Raw genomic sequence first — 20,787 nt, 5'->3', positions numbered from 1 at the left:
TATTTTTAAAAAGTAAAGAAGTGAAAACAACCTTAAGATATCAACAATTGAGGACGTTTACTTTAAAAATCACTCTAAAAAATGTTGAAACTAGAAAGTAATATGCCTACACATGAATATTGGTAATTACAGAGTGTTGAAATAATGGAAAATTAATTTTTCTTCTGATTTTTCTGTATTTTCAGAAACTTTCTAAATTGATTATTTTATTATTAGAAAAAAAAGTTATTAAGTAAGATGCTCCCTGACTGCCTCCATCAAACACCCCCCCCCCAACCCCAGGGCTCCTGGCTGGGAGCAGACAGGTCCCTGACTTCAGTCATCACTGTAACTAAACACCCTGAGCACAGGCTGGGGGCAGGCGAGCCGAGAGATGTTTACGCATGGGGTCTCCTTCACCATTTCACGGCAGCTGCCTGAGGATGACGCCAGCAGCATTAGGTGGTACACTGAGGCACAGAAAGGGAGCTGGGCGGCAGCCACACGCTTCGGGAGCGGCAGGGCTGCGGCCTGGCTCGCCTTTGCTCTCCCAGGGCCTCACACGTCGTTAGCCCGGTGTGGTGGTAACAGGGAAATGAGCTATGGCAGATCCGGCCCCATGCACGTGGCCGCCCTCAATCTGCAGGGTCGTGCGGGTTTCCAGGGCTGTCGCTGGTTTCCAACCCGGCATGCCTTCCCTCCAGGTAATTAGCTCAGCGACCCTGGGAGCCCGGAGCCCCGCTGTGACTGGTTTCTCATCTGGCACCAGCCTCCTGTGATTCACTGCGGGGCTGGAGTGGGTCTCGAAGACAGTCAGACCTTGCCGTTGGCCTCATGGACCAGGACAGTCAGTGTGCAGGGTGGGTGCTGCCTGCCCAAGGCAGAAACCAGGCACTGGGGTGCTAGCTCTGCCCCGCTCACTTAGTACCCAGCCATTGAGCTGGCCTATGATTCAGTGACCTCATCTGCAAAACGGGCACAACCATGCCCACCCCCTAGGTGGCAGCAGCAGTAATTAGGAAGGAAACCAAATTCCGTGGCACAGGCAGCCCCATCACCTGATGTATCCCAGGAGAGTGGACATGGCCACAGCCCTCCAGCACTGTGTGCTCTGGGTTTAAATCCTGCCCCTACTGCTGGTGACTTGCAGACTTTTTTTTGTTTAACTTTACCACCAGGTGTTGGGTGGAGCCTGGGAGCAGTCTCAGAACAATGCCTTGCACATAGCAGGTGTTCAAGGTCAGATGGAGATTAAGTGTGTGGCCCTGGGGTCTCAGTGGTGCTCTGGGATCTTAGGCAAGTCCTGTGACCTCCCTGGGCCTCAGTTTCCCCATAAAAGAAAACCTATACCGTGTAGTGTGGGGCCAAACTAGAGTCCTGGCACAGGGCTTAGCTGTCACCAGGGCCTCCGTTGACATGCCCACAGCAGCAGAACCAGGAGTGGAAAGGGACCACGGCCAGGAAGGCCCCAGCTGGATGAGCACTCAGGTGTGTCCACACCTCCTGAGGGGCCTGAGACTCACAGGCCAGAGGGCACAGTGCAGCGGAGGCTGAGAGGCGGCCAGCACCCCAGCCCCTGCAGGACCCCACCAGGCCTCACCCAGCATGTTAGACGACTCGATCATGTTGGTGTCCAGGTCGGTCCAGTAGAGGCGCTGGTCAGCGTAGTCAATGGTGAGGTCGTTGGCCCGGCCCACCTTGTCCACCAGCGTCATGCAGTTGGTCCCATCCATGAAGGCCCGCACGATCCTCGGCTTGCCGCCCCACTCCGCCCAGTAGATGTAGCTGGAAGGGACGAGGCGAAGGGCAGGCATGCCCATGCTCAGCACAGCACAGGGGCACACGGCAGCCACCACCTCCTTGGCACATGCCTCCCTACCCAACAGAAAGCCGCGTCTAGGACGTCCTCTGGGAAGCGGGGAAGGCGTCACGCCCTTAGAGCCCCCAGGATCCCCACATTCCCCTGGGGGCTGTCACCATGCCTCCTCCTGCCTCCTGAATTCCCAGAGCATTTCAACAGCAAAGTAAGCTTACAGACGCAAACCGGATGCAGTGATGAGGTGACCCTGCAATAGAACCTCCAGGCTGGGACACTTTTGTGGGACAAATGCTGACTAAGCTGGACTGGATGCTGAGTGATGGGGGAGACCAGGATGAACACCGGTGGATCCAGATGTACAAAAACAAGACCCCTGGGGTGGGCAGTAGCCACACCTCGCTCTGCTGCCTCCAGTGGCGGGTCCTTCCTTTCTTTCGCAGCTCCAGAAAAGGAATCCTGATTCCAGAATCACCTACGTTTTACTTGCCCTTTTGCTAAAACCTGGGCTCTTCTCTTTGTTCTGCCATCCCGAGATTCTTCCCTCCCTAACAGAGCACGTGGCAGGCAGGGCTTGGGGCGCTCCACACCCATCACCGATGCTTTAGGGGTGAGCACAGAGAACTATGGTGCAGAGGAGTCTGGCCGCAGTGCCCAGCACGGGACCCCCAGGCTGCTGGCATCTAAAAGCAGTGCCACATGAGACAGGTCAAACTGTGGCTGAGCAGCTACGAGGAGCTTCTTGTGAGCAGCCTGGAATTCAAGCGCCTCCAAGCGGCTCTGAGACAGCGAAATCTGGCAACACAGGGCAGGGAACAGGGCTTCTTGGCCCAGCTCTGCTCTAACTGCTTATGTGACCCTGGGTAAGTCACTGAGCATCTCTCAGCCTCAGCTCCCACATCTATAAAATCAGGGGCAAAGATACACAGTCCTTGCTGGCCCCAGGATGGTGATGGAACCACCCACCTAAAGGTGCCTGGTACAGTGGCTGCTAGTCCTTCCCACTGCTGTGGGCCCGTTTTCCCTCTGTGAAATGAATTTGATCCTTCCAGGGGTCCCTCCAGCCCAACCACCTCGATGCTAGGGGTGGTTAGTACCACTCAAGTCAGAGTGCCAGGCGGGAAGCCACGCACTGGCTGATGTGGAGAATTGGGAGGGGGATGAGGTCACACACGGCAGACAAAAGAGCCCCTTACCCTTTGGTGGGGTCCAGGGCCAATGACCTCGGGTTGTCCAGGTCCCTCCACACAAGGACCTGCCGGAACTGCCCATCCAACCGGGCCACCTCAATCCTGTTGGTCCCAGTGTCTGCCCAGTAGAGGTTCTTGCCCATCCAGTCAACGGCCATGCCTTCTGGGTAGTCGAGGCCAAACTCGATCACGTGCTCCACCGAACTCCCATTCATGAAGGCTCGGCTGATGGTCTGGCAGCAGGTGAGGAGAGGGACATGGGTTAGAAGCTGGCGTTTTGTGGACATACAACCATGAGGTCTCGGCCACCTGGAACACCTGCTGACCACATCTGGGCCCAGATCGCCAACTTCAGCAGTTTTTAAATGGACATTTAATACGCAGTAAAATACAACCTTTTTAGAAAAAATAACTTAGCACTATTTATATATTTATATTTATGTAGATACAGCCCATGAGCCTTAAAAATAGTTGGATCCTTTCACCTAGTTATCTTTTTCATAACATTTTATCGCAAAGAACTTACAAAAATACAAAAGATGAGGAACTACAGACACGCCTTGGAGACACTGCGGGTTCCATCCCAGACACCGCAATAAAGCCAGTGAAACGGACTTTCTGGCCCCAGTGCATGTAAGTCATGGCTATACTGTAGTCTATTAAGTGTGCAATAGCATCATGTCTAAAAAAAAACAGTACATACCATAATTTAAAAATACTTTATTGCTAAAAAGCTAACCATCATCTGAGCTTTCAGTGATTCATAATCATTGATCACAGATCACAATTATAGAACTAATGAAAAACTTAGAAATATTGTAAGAATTACCCATTTGTGATACAGAGACACACAGTGAATAAAAGCTGTTGGAAAAATGGCACCAACAGATTTGCTTGACTCAGGTCTGCCACAACCTCCAATTTGTAAAAAAAAAAACAGTACCTGCAAAACACAGTAAAGCAAAGTGCAATACAACGAGGTAGCCTGTACTAAAAATGCAAAATAAAGGCTTTTACACACACAGATGTTCATTACTGAGGAACTGTTCAGAGTTGGAAAAACTGGAAGCAACCAGAACATTTAAAATAAGGGAATAGTTAATAAAATAGGGAGTCTGCAGGGAAATATTTACACATTTAAAGAATCATGTAAAGAGTTCATAATAGGTGTTTACCTGTTATAATGTTAAGTGACAAAAAAAACAGCATAAAGAATCCTCTGTAGCATGTGATTGTGATTATGAGAAAAACTAAACGGAAAGAAACTCAAAGAAAATTCACTGAAGCTTTAGCAGCAGTTGATTGGGGCCTGGGAACTATGGGCGATTTTTATTTTCTTCTTTATACTCTTTTACTTCCTTCTTTACAAATGAACCCTTGTGACTTTTAAAGTCAGAAAATCTTTAAGAGATATGGAATATAAATGGTAAAATATAAGATAAATGATTAAACTATTTCAGTCGTCCAGTAGTTGAGACTAGGAGTCAGCAAACTCCTTCTGTAAAGGGGCAGGCGCTAACTATTTAGGCCTCAAGGGCCACGTGGATCTGTCACTCAACCTAGTGGGACAAAAGTAGGCACAATCGATAGACAAATGGGCGTGTGTCTATTGACATGTTCCAGTAAAACTTTATTTACAAAACCAGAGGGCCAGCCCATGGACCCAGTCTGCCAAAACCTGCTCTGGAAGGTGACATGGCCCTTCATCTAGGACGTTTACATCTGCACAGTTTGCTGAGCGAGTGGGTGCTGGTGAGGGAGTGGGGCGGGGGGTGAGTCTAAGGACAGTGTCAATTTATAACCAACATTTCAGTTATGCAGTCACTCTAGAAAAGCCCATCTGTGTGTCTATTTGGATCTGCTCACTTAGTTTACTGAAATAGACTCACTGATATTTTATTGGCTTGGATTGTTACAATAAATACCATTCTTTAAAAAGAAAGCCTCTGAAGCAGTCAGTTCATTACAGCCAAGGCGTTCACAGGAAAGCTTCATGCACAAGACGCCTAGCAGGCCGTACCTTCAGGCTGACGTCTGTCCAGTAGATGTGATTGTTGGACACGTCAAAGTCCAGCGCGGACGCCTCCTTCACGCCAGTGAGCGGAATGGCCACGTCGTTGTTGTTGGTCTCCAGGGAGATCCTGTGGATGGCGGCCCTGCTGGTGAACACCAGGAAGGCCTCGGGGACGATGCAGGTCTTCAGGTCGCTCAGCAGCTCCAGGCCGATGGGGCAGCCACACTTGGTGGCATGGGGTGTGAAGAAGCACAGGTGGCTGCAGCCCCCATTCCTGTCTGCACACGGGTTGGTTCCTGGAAATAAACACGCCTGCTCTGAAAATCAGCAACCCAGCAGCAATCCACAGGCAATGCCAGGTGGGGCCCTAGGTAGCACTGATGGAAACCAAGGTCCTGCCCTGGCTCGGGACGGGCAGGAACAACTGTACTGTAACTTGCTCTGTCCGCACAGCAACCTGCGGAGGAAACTGAAGCCCAGAGAGGGTGCTGAAGGTCACACAGGAAGCGGCTGGGACAGAACAAACCCAGGAGGTCTAGCCTGGCCTGAGATCCGGCCCAGGCAGGGCACAGACTACACAAGGTGGTGGCAGATGTCGCCCTCCCAGGCTGGATCCTGGGCTGCAGGCCGACCAGCCCCTGAGATCCTGCCCAAATGGTTCCAATTCCTCGTGCACTCAGCAGACTCAAAGACGCAGACAAGCCCAGGATAGCCTCTTTACTAGAGCTTTCATTTATTTTTGGCCAGCCTGCTAATTCCACCCATCTACTGAAGTGCTGTTAAAATTGGCTTTGATTTAGTGTTAAATGTTTCAACTAAAAAAAGACTCCTTTCCCCATCTCTCTCAGTAAATCTTGAGATGAGCTAGGGAGAGAGGAAGGGAGATGAGCCCCATTTCTCAACTTAAATTGTACCCTATGGATCATCTTTTTTATCTCCTTTTGTTTTTTAAACACTCACAGGCAGGTCCCATCTTCCACAGTGGCTAATGAATGGGTTTTAAAAGGTGGCTGAAAACTACCGTCAATCCATTGCCTTTGTATCAATGGATGTTGCAACTCAAGGCCAATTCCATTAACACAGGTGCACTGGCTGCTTCCCAGCCGCCCCACCCCCCTTCCTCCAGCCCTTTGCTCAGCCTTCCCTTCTGCTAGGCATTCCCTGACATGCACCTGCTCCCTGAATTCCAAGCTCAAATTCCCTCTCTTGCGAAGGCCAGGAACCCCTCACACCCCAGCCACAGCCATCACCTAGCGGCAGCGACTAAGGTGTCTCACCCCTTGACTGTAAGCTAGTGAGGGTGGCACCGGGTCCTCTAGGGGCACTCGTTCATTCATCCAGCAGAGGTGTGTTGAACATCTCCGATGTGCAGGTGCTGGGGCCCCAGCTGGAAACAGAGGCCCTGCCTCCATGGAACCCCCGGTCTCGTCCCCCCCAAACACATGGACCCTGCTTTCTCCAGTGAGGCCTGACCTGCATTTGGAATCCTTTTCATAGAGACAAAGCTTGTTAAGTGAGCTTTCTGCAGACCCTGGCTTTCAGGTAAACGGTGTGCGCCTGAGGGGCCCTCCCGGCCACTCCGGACAACAATCACAGCCCAGCCCAGCGATGCGGCTGAGGCAGACCGGGGATGAGGCCTGAGCTCGGCCACTCATCAGCTATATGGCCTTGCCTCCTCTCTTCCAGCGCATGTGGGCAATACTGTAATTAGCATACAGGGTTGCTTTGGGCACTAAGGTGCGGAGCCAGAGCCCCGCACGCCCAGGCACTCATCAAACACTAGGTGCTGCTAGAGCAGTTATCCCAGCAGTGCGGGTCACAACCACCGCCTAGCCAGTATCTCTGGTCAGTACACCACCTCCATGCCCACCTGTCTTTAACCAGGTATCAGCACCATTTCCTACCCTCCCCATCCCAGTGGATGCCCCGGCTGGACACTTACACCCCCGGCTGTGGCCCCAAACCTGGCTGCCTGTGCTCCACAGGGCAGCTACAAGCCTGCGGCTTCTTCCTTGAGCTAGTCGGCACGACCAGCACGTGGCTGGGGGCCGTCAGGACTCACCGACAACCCTGGCCACGTTCACAGCCTTGAGTCCCATCAGGTCAGGCAGCTGGTCGATGATGACGTCCCGGCTCGCCTTGACCTTGTGCACGCGCTCGATGCTGCGCCGCTGCCAGTCGGTCCAGTAGATGAAGTCCCCCAGCAGCGTGAACCCAAAAATGTGCGGGAGCTTGTCTTCCAGGAGCGTCCGCCTCTTAGTCCCATCGACGTTGATCACCTGTGGGACGGCAGACACAGGTCTGCGGGAGTGCAGCGCGTGGGCCGGAGCTGCGTCAAACAAGAGGGGCTCGACCCTCAGGCACCTCAGCTCCATCTGCATGGCCCAGGCCACTGTGCAAAGCCAGGTGCCACAGCTCACTGGGCAGCTGGACAAGTGACACTGGGTGACAGGGCTGTCTAGAAGCTCTCCCCACAGCCTCCCGTCCCTGGGTGTGGATGCTGTAAGGGGAATTCCTCCTGTTGCCTGTCAGCCGGCAGTGGCCGCCAGAAGTACCGAGGTGTGGGTCTCAGACCAGGGCTGGGCTATCAGTTAGCAATGGGTGCCCCCTATGCAACACTGGACGTACCACCCTCGATGGGGGGTTGAGTTTCAAAAGGCTGAACTCCTACCGCACCGCCAGCCCTGGGCAAGACCTCTCACTTTCCTGTGGACTCGTTTCTTGCTCATCAGGACCAGATGAAGTCTGAGGGTGCTTTTCGTCCCAAGCCCGAGCCTGTAGCTCTAAGATACTTTCCACCCCCAGACACAAAAGTGGCCATTTACTCTGAGATATAAAAGCTAAATATTTTTCTTGAAGTCAGTGCTGATTAAAAGCATCACCACAAAAGCCACAAAGGAGAAAAACACTGTCAAACATAAAAACGCCTTAACCCACTGAAACACATGAACAGGATACGGTGTGATTCTGATGACAGACGACCCTGCTGGAGCTTATATCAAAAGGGAGACTCAGTAAAAAGGCACCGTGCGAACTCCCGGGCTCCCCGGCCAGGATGAAAGAGACACAGCGAACGAAAGGCAAGTCTCTACAGGCCTCCTGGGGCCAGATTCTATTCCCAGCTCACCAGAGAAGTCACAGACCCTCTGTTTTGCAGGTGGCAAAAACATAAGATCAATTCATGGTTAGCAGAGAAGACTTTGTCCTGTTGTCGGACAGCACGAACAGAACCGCAGGGCCCCCAGCTCTGCCTTGCCTTGGGCAAGTCCCTGCACCCCATGGACCTCAGTTTCCCCACCGTAACTGAGCGGAGCAGCTGAAGTCACCCGGGAACGTAGGCAAACAAAAAACAATGGCTGGGTCCCGACCTGGGGTGACTGAATCAGAACCGGAAGGCACGGGCCCGGGTAAGGACCTGCAGGCTGCTCCACCCTGGTAGTGCCAAGGAGCAGCCCAGGACAGAACACAGGGTGTGCATGACATGGTCCTTTGGACCACGAGCTGGCGGCTGCGGTCTCACCTGGAGGGCAGAGCTCAGGTGGTCACTGATTTCTGTGCCAAACTCAAGTGCCCCTGCTGGCCCCTCTGGTCAACAGGAAATGGCAGGTGATGGATCAACTCTCCCACATGGTCTGGCATGCTGGCTCCTGTTTTGAGCAGAACCAGGAACCTCCTGCTTCTCTTCCCCACAAGAGGGAGGCACATAAAGGCAAAGGAAACCCCCTGTGTGCTGAGCACCAAGCCCCTCATGGGACCTTAGCACAAGGCATGCACCCGGCCGGGGTGTCGCCCTGGGATCAGAGCTGAGGCAGCGAGGGTGGGAGAAGAGTGTCCCCAGGAGCACACCGCCCAGCGCAGGGCTCAGACGAGGCCCGGGCCCCGTCCCACCCGGACTCAGAGGGACGGACTGAGGGACCGCAGACGAGGACATTAACACTACAAAGAAGACACGCTCCAGAACCAACCAAGACTCCCCGTTCTGATACGCCAGGTCAGTGCTGCCCCTTCGTGACTTCTCTCTCCCATCTCTTCCAGCCTTTTCTTGATTTTCTTTAATAACTGAACTCCAGACATAAAGAAATGCATCCACTTGGAAGAACAGCAGGACTCTAACACTTGAGAAAATAAATGATCCCAAAGTGGGCTTTTCACAGCAGCTTTCAGCACAGCTTGAGTAAATCCAATGCGTCTATGTAAGTACATCTGCTGGACTGGGCCTTTCCCAGATCCTGCAGTAGGAGTGGGGCCTGTCCTTGGCGAGCACACCCAACGTGCCCCACGGGCCCGACTCGGGGCCCCTACCTTACCCCAGAGCCTAGGGTAACACTTCCAAGCAATTCAGAAATAACAGAATCGAATTTGAACTCCAAGAATGTTAGGGTCAGGAGAGAGTACAGAGATTTTCCAGGAGAAAGGCCAGCGAACTTCTCTGCAAAGGATCATAAATATTTTCTCAGCTTTGCAGCTATATGGTCCTTGCAGTGCAAAAGCAGCCTTGTAAGAGAACAAGTATGGCTGTGTTTCAAAAAAACCTTATTTAGGCAAAACAACCAAAATTGTTTGTGGATATCTGAAATGGGAATTTCATATCATTTTTGTATGTCATGAAATACTATTCTTAATTTTTCAATCATTTAAAAGTATAAAAACCACTCTCAGCTTGAGGGTGGTACAAAAACAGGCAATCTGATCCCAAGGGCTGTAGTTTGCTCTCAAAGTTCCTGTGTCTTTGATTTCCAGGGAAGGAAACGACGTCTCCAAGGAGTCACCTCAAAATGGTCAAGCCAGATGCTGAAGGCACCCGAGTGCCAGCCGTGCTCCACCTCTGGCCTCTGCCTTCCTGTGCTCAGCTGACCCCAGGCTCCATGCCCAGGTCTGGGTGGAGTGGGGGAAGAGGCAGGACCAGCAGAGCAGACACCAGCAGGTCCCGAAGAAGCTACGCTCTGGAGAGCAGGGCCCAGAGCGGTGGGGTCTGCGGGGCCTCCCCACAAAACAGTGGGCCCCAGAAAGTCACCTGAGGTGCAGTTTCCTTATCCTGAATCCTGTTTCCACAGACTTGGTCAGGCACGACATATGAGCCCAAGGCCAGTCCTTCGAAAGCTATACATTTAAAGGAAGAAGAGTTTGTTTTCTGATGGAATAATTACCAGAAATCAGACGAAAAACCCTAAATTAAAATGGCTATGGTTACTTTTTTCCATGGAATAAGATCCTAAACACACACTTGTGTGCACACCTGGAAGCTCAGTCACCAGGAAGCTCCAACTTCCTACCTGAGGACAGGGGACCCACAGGGGACCAGCCTTGTATCCGTCACTCCTGCAGTGAGTGCTTAATCTGGCCATAATGCAAGTCACCTCCACCGACACAGTAAATGTCAGGAGCAGGTGGGTGGTTATATTTTTAACTTCTCAGTCTGTGGCTTATCCTTGGCCCACCTGCCAACCTGGCCTGTGGGGTGTGCAGGGCCTCCCCAGGTACTCAGAGAGCCCACCCCGATAGAGGACATCCACCAAATGTCAGCTGCAGGGGATGTAAGCTCTCCACAGTCCCAGCCAAGGAGAGACAGCAGGTGGCCACAGAGAGCCCAGGGATCCCGGGGCCCCCAGCAAGTTCACAGTAAGCCACACCAGGTGACCCTTCCTGCCTCAGAGATGGGCCAAGACTGTGGGTCTGTGAGATCTCAGCTTGTCCCACCTCAGATCAGAGCAAACAGAGGGAAGCAACTGAGGAGGAAGCTTTATAAGCTCAAGTCTTCAAAGGCCCAGGACCAGTCCTCGCATTCCGGCGGCAATGGCTGAAGCCACCATCCGCAGACCAGCCTGGTCACTGTGTGCGCCGGGTTGTTTAAACGCTTTGCCCTACCTCAGGATTAAAGTAGGTTCAATCTTCGATTAAATGATTCCTCCCTCTACTCCAGAAACAGAAGGCAGCAAACTGCACACAAGTGAAAGAGACAAGGCAGGACTTCGGAACAAAGGCGCTGGAGAAGCAGAGCTGCTTCTGGGGAGCCAGAACAGCCCCCAGGCCCGTCCCCTCCTCGGCGTCCCCCGGGAGCACTGGGCCTCTGAGCACTGAGTCTGTCCTGCTGTTGCTGGTCTGTGTGCCCCTCCAGGACACTCCTCCAGGCATGGCATGGGTGTGTCTGTGCCCGCTTTCCAGCACAAGGTGGTGCTCAGTGATGCTGGGAGTGACCACCGAGGGCTGGGGAGATGCTGGTGGGGACGGGCAAGGCTTGTGTGGCGCTGTGACCTGAGGGCAGTTCTGCTCAGGGGTGACCCTCCAGGCAGCTGCGGTAAGGGGGACACAAGGCACGGCCCGGTGAGGGGCATGTGGGAGCCACAGACAGTGCAGGAGGGAGTCACGGAGGGCGTGGGAGGGGCCGCTCCTGACAAAGACCCATGCATCCCGAGTCCCCTGACCCGAGCTGGACTTCAGAGCCCTCCCACCTGCTTGGGGAGACCTCGCCGACTCCCAGGGGAAAGGGTGAAGACAGTGATGATGAGGATTCTGTGGCTGAGCAAAAACACTGGCTGGCGGGGCTGTAAGGCGCCACAACTTCTGGCGGAAGAGATGCCTCCAGGTGGGACCCTTGATGTCGCCTTTGCGGAGAGAAGAGCCCGCACACGGCCCAGTGCATGGAGGAGGTGGGCGCTCCCCACGCATGAGCCCAAGACACACACTTGGTGTCCTGCCAGTGGGTTTCAGCCTCGGGCAAGTGCGCTGTGCATTCACTGTGACCAATGAAACTGACAGCGGAATGCTCTTGGGGTGAAAGGGTTACAACCAACTTTATTTCCAGGTGGCAGGTCAGTCACTAGAATCCCGTTCACTCAGAGTGAGTCTGCAGGCAGCAAGCCATTCTCTGCCTCTGCGCCTCTCTGCCCCCACAGCCGTCCTCCGGGCCCCTCTGTCCGCACAGCCGTCCTCTGGGCCTCTGTCCTCGGCGCTGCCACCACTCCAGCCTCTGCTCTGCTCCCCTGCAGCCTTGCAGCCCTGCCACCGTGTCACCCAGAGTACTGGGCAGGGCTCTTTACAGAGTCAACAAGCCATGTATTGCCCACAGGTGTGCAGTGAGCTAGCCAACCAGGGCCAGGTGAGAATCCTGGCCACGGGAACTCTTATTTTATCCACACTGGGGTAGCTGCAGGACTCTATGCTTGTGGGCTGCGGAGCACAGGAGGGAGGAGCTGCCTGGGGGACCCACGCAGGACTGTCATGGTCTGAGGGTCTGCCAAGAAGCAGATAGATGGGGAGACACGTGGGGCCCAAGAGGCCATCCAACAGCTTAGAGAGACAGTGAGTCCCAGCTACTTTTATGAGTAAAGTTGAATCTTGTGGCATAAAGCCTAAGAGGTGTGGTGGTCAGAGCAGGAAGGGCCTGGAAGGGCTGCAGCCCAGCAGGGCAGGGAAATGGGGAAAGCACCAGCTGGCAGGGGGTTGGAGGGTGTCGGGGAACACTGGGCCCTGCCGGTGACCTGGAGTCCCAGGAAAGGCTGAGCACAGACTAAGGGCACCCTTGCTGCAGGAATTTCCAGCCCCAAGAGCTGCAGACTTAAAGAGGGTTAAGGTGGCTTCCCAGGGAATTCTTGGGCCAGCAGGATGGAAAAGCAGGCAGCAGAGGCAGCTACAGGCACGCAGAGGGAGACCTGCATCCACAGACCTCAGCCCATGCCCATCCCACCTGGCTTCAATCTGCCAGTGTTGGGACTGATTTGGTGTCTTGCCAATGGGTTTCAGCCCCAGGCAAGTTCACTATGGATTCAATGAGACCAAGAAATGACAATGGAACATTCTTGGGGTGAAAGGGTTTGTACCCAACTCTATTCCCACGGTGGCAGGTCAGTCACTAGAATCCCATCCACTCAGAGCGAGTCTGCAGGCAGCAAGCCAGTCTCTGCTTCCAGGCCTCTCCGCCCCTGCAGCCGTCTCAGCCTCTGTCCTCGGCGCTGCCACCACTCCAGCCTCTGCTCTGCCCTCCTGCAGCCTTGCAGCCGTGCCACCGTGTCACCCAGAGCACTGGGCGGAGCTCTTTATATAGAGTCAATAGCAATGTATTGCCCACATGTGTGTGGTGAGCTAGCTGACCAGGGCCAGGGGAGAATCCTGGCTGTGAGAGCCTTCACTTTATCCACAGTTGGACAGCCCCCTCCACCCCACAACCAATGACAAGGACAATTAGCCAGCAAGGGGGTGGCCCCAAGCCCACACCTACATGGGGAGCCAGTCGCCGCCTGACTCCCATCTGTCCCTTATGACAGCAACGAGCTAGTCATCTGAGGGTGCTCCAGTCATGCTGACTCAGGGGCTGGCCTGAACCTGATGGCTGGGATGGCTGTCGCGGACAAGGCCAGCAGGAGGCCCCACCCAGAGGGCAGCACAGGCCCCCCATGGTCTGGACTCTGTTCCATAAACCCCGTCTGTGCCATTAATACCGTCCAGATGAAGCCCTGTTGCGTCAGCTCAGCATTTCCAGACCTTTGTTCTCCTCCCAGTTCATTAAGGGATCAGCCACAGCTGTCCTGTAAAGTCCTTCTTGGGGACTGGTGGGCGGAACACGGGAGCCCGATTACCTCTTCAAAGGGAAAGCGAGTTTATCACCTTCTAAAGTTCCTTTCTTCCCGCGCCTCCCCTCTGTGTTCAGAGCCAGGCCATGTGCATACCCACTCTGAATGGAATCCCTTCTCGCCCTCAAAGGCAACTCGGTAGAAGATGCCCAAGGACGGGCCTCAGGACCCTTCATATATGCACTGGCCACTTTGATGTCTGCAGGCATAACCTCCCGGGAACATCAACCGAGGCTGGAAGAGGGCCCTACCCTGCCCTGATCCGTTTATACCCCCCTGACCATCCCAGCCACTCGGAGTCCAACTCACCCCTCAGCTGACCCCCTGAAGCCTCAGAACCTACTGTGACCCCAGCAAGGCTTCCGCACCTGGGCGGATGGCCTGACCCAAAGTCCTGTGTAGCACGAGCACCTGAGGGGGCGCCCCAGAGAGCCGTCTGTGGGGCATATTCACCGGGTGGCCCTGCACCTGGAGCAGAGCTGGCACTCACTAAGTGCTTGGTGGCAGACCCTGGGACCCGAGAGGGAGGTGCAGGGGTCCACAGCAGGCAAACGAGGGCAGGTCCCCAGGTATGCGTGGGCCACCACCTCAAAGCTCACCCCTATGTCAGTCATCCCCACCCTGGGGGCATTTCACCAGTGGAAAGAATGCCAGAAGGGTCTGTCCTGGGCTCAAGGCTAGACCCCAAGAAGTTGCCATGACCTGAATGCACCTGTGACTCAACCAGGGTGTTTCCCAGCCTGCGTGCGGTGTTCACAGGGAGAACGGTCTCCACGCCCATGCGTGTCCATGGCCTCCCTGGGGCGGGGGCGGAGGGATGTCCAGCACAAACCCTGCAGCCGGGCCAGCTCTGTGGGCAGACGGCAGCAGCGGCCTCGGCCAGGCATTCCCCGGTGTGCGCCGCCAGGCAGGGGAGGAAAGGGGCCCGAGGCCAGGCAGCCTGACAACCCTTACGCGACCTCATTCCCCGGTCCATCTGCATCAGCCACTGCACACGACACAGGCTAAGGGCCTCGTCACCTACTCCTGTCCCTCCCCTATCCTCCTGCTACTGTGATGTCACCGCCGTTAGTTTCCCTGCTGCTTACCCTTGAGACTCAAATATGCTCCTCATCTCCCAATCGTTCTCCTCCTAACTTCTGTGTGTTCTACTCACCGGTCACCACGGTGGATAATGTTCATGTCACATATACTCCTAGTATCATATTTCACATAGTAGCCTGACACTGTCTTAGGGCTGTGTCTGCGGTTTGGTTCTAAAAGCAGAAAATCAAAGTCCACCTACTCACTGGCTGGCACTGAGCACATCACTGTCCCCAGGACCTTGGTCTCTCACCCACAAACGGGGACCATGCCATGTCCTCAAAATACGATTGTGACACAAGCGCAAAGAAAAGGTGCTCAGCACCCACAGCATCAGGAAGAGGCAAATCAGAGCCGTGCGCACCTCAGCCCACCCAGCGGGGTGGCTATGGTAACAAAGAGGAATGTGGAAAACCGCGAGTGCTGACAAGGGCATGTCGGACCTGGAACACACGTGCACCGCTGGTGAGAAGGCGGCACGGTGCAGGGTGCGAGCACAGGCTGGCAGCTCCAGGGGCAAAGCCAAGGCTGGGATGTGACCCAGCGGCTCCGCTAAGTGGGTACCCAGAGAATCGACAACAGGTGTCAAACAAAACTGTACGTGAACGCTCCTAACAGTGTTGTTCACAATCACCAGAAGGGGTAAACAGCCCACTGGTCCATCAACAGATGAATGGATAGAACGTGGTCTCTCCAACACGATGGAATGTTAGTCGGCCTTAGGAAGGAATGAGGCCCCACAACACACAGCCACGTGGATGAACCCTGAAAAGATTCTGCTTCATGAAGAAGCCAGACACAAACGGGTGCACTCTGCACGATGCCATCCGCATGAAATACACAGAACAGGCAGATCCACAGGGACAGACAGACTGGTGCCGGCCAGGGGCAGAGGGGTGGGTGGGTAGGGGCATGGGGAGTGACAACTTAATGGCTGCAGGGTTCTGGGTGATGAAGATGTTCAGGAACTAAAGAGTGGTAACAGTTGTGCGACACTACAAATGCAGTGGATGCCACTTTACTGTACACTCTAACATGTTTGAATGGTTAGTTTTATGTTACGTTTAATTTGCCACAATAAAAAAGACCCAACACATTGCAGCGGGGGTAAACAGAGCCACACCTGTGGTGGGTCCGGCAGTGTCGGCTGGACACGCGCATCCCGACCTTCTCCAGGGGACGGGGTCCTGGAGGTGAAGCCCCTGTGGCAGACCCTGCCAGGAACAAGAGGCTCGAGAGCAAGTGTCTGCAAACTCCCTTTAGCAAAAAGACCCTTTTAAAAATGATTATTAACAGGGACTCGGACAGGACATGACTCCAATAGCGGCCAGTGGGGTCTGTGTGGGAGAGGCGTCCACCCAGCCCGTTCCCTTCGCATTTCTGCTCAGAGGCGTGGCTGGAAACCCTAAGCAGGTGCACACTCGTGTCTCGCTGCTGTCCTCCCCCCGCTCGCTGCCCCGTGAGGGTCTCCCCATGAAGCCAGGAGAAGAGCGGAGGAGACCGCCAGAGTGATGCCAACAAGCAGTGATGTGCCCGGAGGTGACGTGAGACGGACGAAGACCGCCCAGCGTCACCGGAACTACAGTGGGTGCCCACGCCGAGGGGCACAAACACCAAGGACCTCCCTGCGACAGGGACAAGCTGAACTGCCCTATCAAGAGCACTAAAAAACATACGCCCATGAGCAAAAAGAAGTTGCAGAAGAATGCACATGGGACACCCCTCAATTAATCATGTAAAAGAAAATGTCTTTTAATGCTTGGGAAGGAATCACCAGATTCAGGATGGTGGTCGCCTCTGGCTTCAGCTACACTGATAAGGTTTTTTTTACTTAAGCTGGGTGAGGGATACATGTGTGTTATTTAATTTTTATCATGACTCTGAAGTTTGACTAAGACTCACAAGAAGCTACAGGTCACTCAGAGGGTTCCCTGGACCCTTTGCCAGCTTTCCCCACAATGTCTTATGTAACCACAGTGCCTCTAACAACACTACAGACCCAGCTACACCCCCCTACGGCCTTTCTGTGTGTCAGGGACACACCACAGTGAGTCACCATGTCAAGGATTCTATTCGGCCGAATTGCAGAACACAGGCATCATCTGATGCCCGCCTGATACGCAGGGCGGGCTGCAGGGGTGGCCGGGCCCGGCCTCTGCATGAAAGTCAGGGCCCAGGGACTCCTGCGTTGCACACCTGTGCTCATTGGCGTCCAAAGCCACTGCTTGCACACCTGCGAGCCACGGACGGCTCACCTCGATTTTGTCCGTCTTGGCGTCTCCCCAGTACAGCTTCCCTTCCTGCAGGTCCAGGGCTAAGCCGTTGGGCCAGCCGAGCGAGGTGTTCACCAGCACGTGCCGCTCCTGCCCGTCCAGGTTGGCGTACTCGATTTTGGGGTTTTCCCCCCAGTCTGTCCAGTACATGAGGCTGGAGAAGAAGCACGCGTCCATGACACTGTCTCGGCCCTGCTGCATTCCAGGGCTGAGAACAGCGCCCTCCCCCCCGCCACACAGGTCATTCTGGGGAATGCCGGCTGCCTGGACAGATGAGCACTAGGCCCGTGGGCAGGACGGGGCACTCCACGAGGGACAGCGATGCCCCCGCTGCCTCCAAGGACTGGGGCCCTGGGACTCTAGGCCCCGCGGGTGCACCTCCTATCCTGCAGGGCACTGACAGCAGACACCCTGCTGAGGGACTGGTGGGCTGCGGGGGCCAAGCATCAAAGGGCAGGAGAGGCTGAGCAGGACTTTCTCCCAATAGCCCAGGGCTCCTATGAGCAAAGCAGACAGCATGTGCTCCACGGCCTCAAGGGACAAGGCTGGACACTGGGAGGGCAGCTCTGGGGCGGAGGCTTCAGCACAAGGAAAACCTGCCACAGCTGTGCCCTGAATCACAATGCGCCAGCCAGACTGGCCAGCCTCTCCCGCCCGGCACCCCGTGAGCTCACACACCTGACAGCCAGCCCCACTCCCCAGGGGGGACCCCAGACTCAGGGCTGGGAGGAACCCTGGAGTCTGCTTCTCCCACCCCCACTCCACAGAGGAGGACAGTGAGGCAGTGACCTGACACGGGTCATTGGCAGCAGAGCAGGGAGCAGGTCCTGGGTCTCCTAACCCTGAGCCATGACCCATCCACGTGAGCTGGCATGAGCTCCTCTGCATCCTCCCCTGATGCCCTGCCCTGAGGGACCCATTCTCCCCCTCCTCGGGACACAGTCTTGCTCTTTGGCAGCTGATATGGAACAGGGTCCACCTGCCCCACCGTGCTCCCTGCTCCACAAGGGCTGCTCAAGCCACAGTGCTTGGCCCCCAGGTCTGACCTGCTGCGCTTCTGTGCACAGAAGGCGCTCCACGGCACACCTGGGCCAAATCACGAGCCATGAGCACAGGCTCCGTGGGCACACAGGCTGTGAACCCAGCCCTGCTGCCAGGCACCAGGTCACTTCATTCCAAGCCTCAGCCCCGGGGAAACAGGAGAAGCACCTGGTGCCCAGCGGGTGCTCCACAGATGGCAGCCACCGCTGGCTACAAGGTTGCTATTACTGCAGCTTTAGTTACTGCCCACGAGGCATAGCTGCTGGGGCCGCCCTTCCTCCTGTCAGCCAGCTCCCCCAGGCCCTCTCCAGGCTGGCCCACACCCTGAACTGTGGGCCCGCGGCTTCTCCTGCAGCCCCAGCTCCACCCTTCAAGAGTGTCAACTGCTCCTCCTCCCTCAGGGTCTGCCAGCTCAGAGATCTTGGTCATGAGCGCCCAGGAAGGCACTCTGCTGCCACCCTCTGAGCTCTGGGCATCTCAGAAAGGCTCTTATATAAGTTGATAACCTCTCTGTTTTCCCAAAATCCTAAAATGTAAAGTTGGAAACAGACTGCAAGGTCCAATCCCAACCTCTGGTTGTGTGACCTTGGGCAAGTCCCTTCACCTACCTGAGCCTCAGCCTCCTCCACTGTACAAATGTTTCTGCCCAAGAGGTCACAGGAAGGGGAAGAGGTTCACCACGTTTATCCTGCTTAGAAGAGGCCTGGTCTGTGCCCCTTAGCGAGTCCCTTGGACGTCCCCACTGTCACCCTCATTTGCCTGGAAACCAGCCCGGTGGGTCAGTCCATTTCACAGATGAGGAGACTGAAGCCCAGGAGAAGAAACAACGTACCCAAAGTCTCCAGGGCTTTGTACACCTGTACCCAGCAGCCTGTGTCAGAGCTTCTCAAAGCCAGGTCCCCAGATCACCGTCTCCTGGGAGCTTGTTAGAAATGCAAATTCTTGCCCGTCTCCCCCACCCCCCAACCTCCTGAATCAGGACCTGGGGAGCAGGGCTTGGCCATCTGGGTGTTAACAAGCTCTCCTCCAGGGGATACTGATGCAGGAGAAAGTCCCAGAACACTGGTTTCTCTCGTTCCTGTGTAGCCTGGCCCCCAGCCTACCCACCCCCAAGCCTTACCCCATTACAGGGTGCAGCACGATGGCCCGGGGCTCGTCCAAGTCCTCAGACACCAGGATCTTGCGGGAGGTGCCATTGAGGCGTGTCACCTCAATGCGGTCTGTGCCTGTGTCGGTCCAGTAGAGGTTGCGGGCCACCCAGTCGATCGCGATGCCATCAGGGTCATTGATCTCAGTGTTGACCAGCGTCTGTGCCCCCGACCCGTCCAGGTATGCCCTGCGGATGGCCCGCACCTCGTCATCTGTCCAGTAGACATAGCCCTCCAGTGGGTCATAGTCAATGGCGATGGCATGCCGGATGTCATCCACCTGAAGCACGATGTCAGTGAAGTCTGGCGTGTCCAGGGAGATCCTCCGTAGGTCCGTCCGCCGGGCCAGCAGCAGTACCTCCTCGGCCCCTGTGAACACACGGGCAGTGGGGTCAGAGGTCTGTGGCAGGACTGGAGGCTGGGCGCGGGCAGGAAGGGGCACAGCCAGGTCCCCAGAGGCTTGGCGCTTCTGCAACAGCAGGTATGTTAGATAACGTTTGCCAAGGTCTTCCTACAGTCATTAGTTCATTATAATAATAGCTCCATGAGGCTGGCACTCTTTGCTGCACCAACTTACAGATGAGAAAATGGAGGCACAGGGAGGTTAAGCAATCAGTTGAAAGCCACACAGCCATCTGGCATCAACCACTGTGAAGAGCTGCCCCACACTCAGTCCCCCTTCTCCCCTGCAAGTCCTGGCCTGGGCACTGGACTCCAGGCTGCCCTCGCCAGCCACTGTCCCCAAAGCCCCACTTCCTATGTGCTCACCCTTCGTTGCGCAGCCCAAATGCCACTCCCTCCCTGAAGCCCTGCCCCCACCTGCCCATCCCACAAGGCAGCTCACACCCCATGTCTGCACCCATCATCACACAGTCCCACACCTCCCTGCCAGGGGCCGTCTCACCAGGGAGGGTGAGTGCTTCAGTCTTCCTCGTTGTCACCCAGGCAGTATTAACATTTTGACTCTGTCCTGGACCCTCCCTGATGGGACTGATGGGCACTTCCAGCAGAAGTAGCACATGGACACTCAGATGGACTCGGAGACCCCAAAGGGGCTCCCCAACCCCAGCCCAGAGGCTCTGGAGGCTGCTGGGGTCAGGATGCATCATCCCCAGTGCTAGGCCATGGCCCTTTATGGTCTCAAGGACCCACAGAACTAGGAAGATCAGGCCTAGAGACCACTTTTGGCATTTGGGAGCCACTTGCCTGGTTTGATGAAAGGCCCAGGATGGAAAAGGACCCGCGTGAAGTCACAGAACAGTGCGGGATGGGACAGGGACAGAACCAGTCTGGTGCCTGTCTCATACCCAGGCCCCCAGACCCCAGCCTCTAGCCAACTACGGGGTTTCCGCGGTGCCTGGCCAAACCGCAGCCCTCCAACAACAGACAGGTCGGTCCTGCACAAGCAGCCAGCTTCCTGCCACAGTGGCGGGGCCTTCGGAACCCATGCCTTGCGGAGACATTCTGGGGTCCCCTGCCCTGAATTTCAAGTGAGGGTGGGAACCCCAACCTGACTCTTCTGCTCTGAGGCCCCGAGTTCACAACTCAATTCCTCCACTGGAGGGCGCACAGGCGGCAGCAATGGCTTCATGGGCCCAGGCAGGGGGAAACTGAGGCAAGTGGCGGGAAAAGTGAGGCAGCAGGCAGTGCGTACGGTGCCCCAAGGGCCCAACCAC

General features: G+C 55.4%; 1 protein-coding gene across 1 annotated transcript in view; it reads right to left on the bottom strand.

Moving 5' to 3' along the window:
• The window catches only part of LRP5 (LDL receptor related protein 5), a 104,219-nt gene that overhangs the window by 27,066 nt on the left and 56,366 nt on the right, over positions 1-20,787 (bottom strand). Inside the window, exons 6-11 of the mRNA XM_036875759.2 lie at positions 19,084-19,480; positions 16,905-17,076; positions 7,062-7,278; positions 5,006-5,295; positions 2,992-3,218; positions 1,580-1,764 (exon numbers count right to left, since the gene is read on the bottom strand). Coding sequence (XP_036731654.2) covers positions 1,580-1,764; positions 2,992-3,218; positions 5,006-5,295; positions 7,062-7,278; positions 16,905-17,076; positions 19,084-19,480 — 1,488 coding nt within the window. The remainder of the gene's footprint in view (positions 1-1,579; positions 1,765-2,991; positions 3,219-5,005; positions 5,296-7,061; positions 7,279-16,904; positions 17,077-19,083; positions 19,481-20,787) is intronic.

The sequence above is a fragment of the Manis pentadactyla genome, chromosome 9 (genome assembly GCF_030020395.1).
Source record: "Manis pentadactyla isolate mManPen7 chromosome 9, mManPen7.hap1, whole genome shotgun sequence".
In the NCBI taxonomy this organism is placed as follows: domain Eukaryota; kingdom Metazoa; phylum Chordata; class Mammalia; order Pholidota; family Manidae; genus Manis; species Manis pentadactyla.
This window is presented reverse-complemented; position numbering and strand designations above follow the sequence as displayed.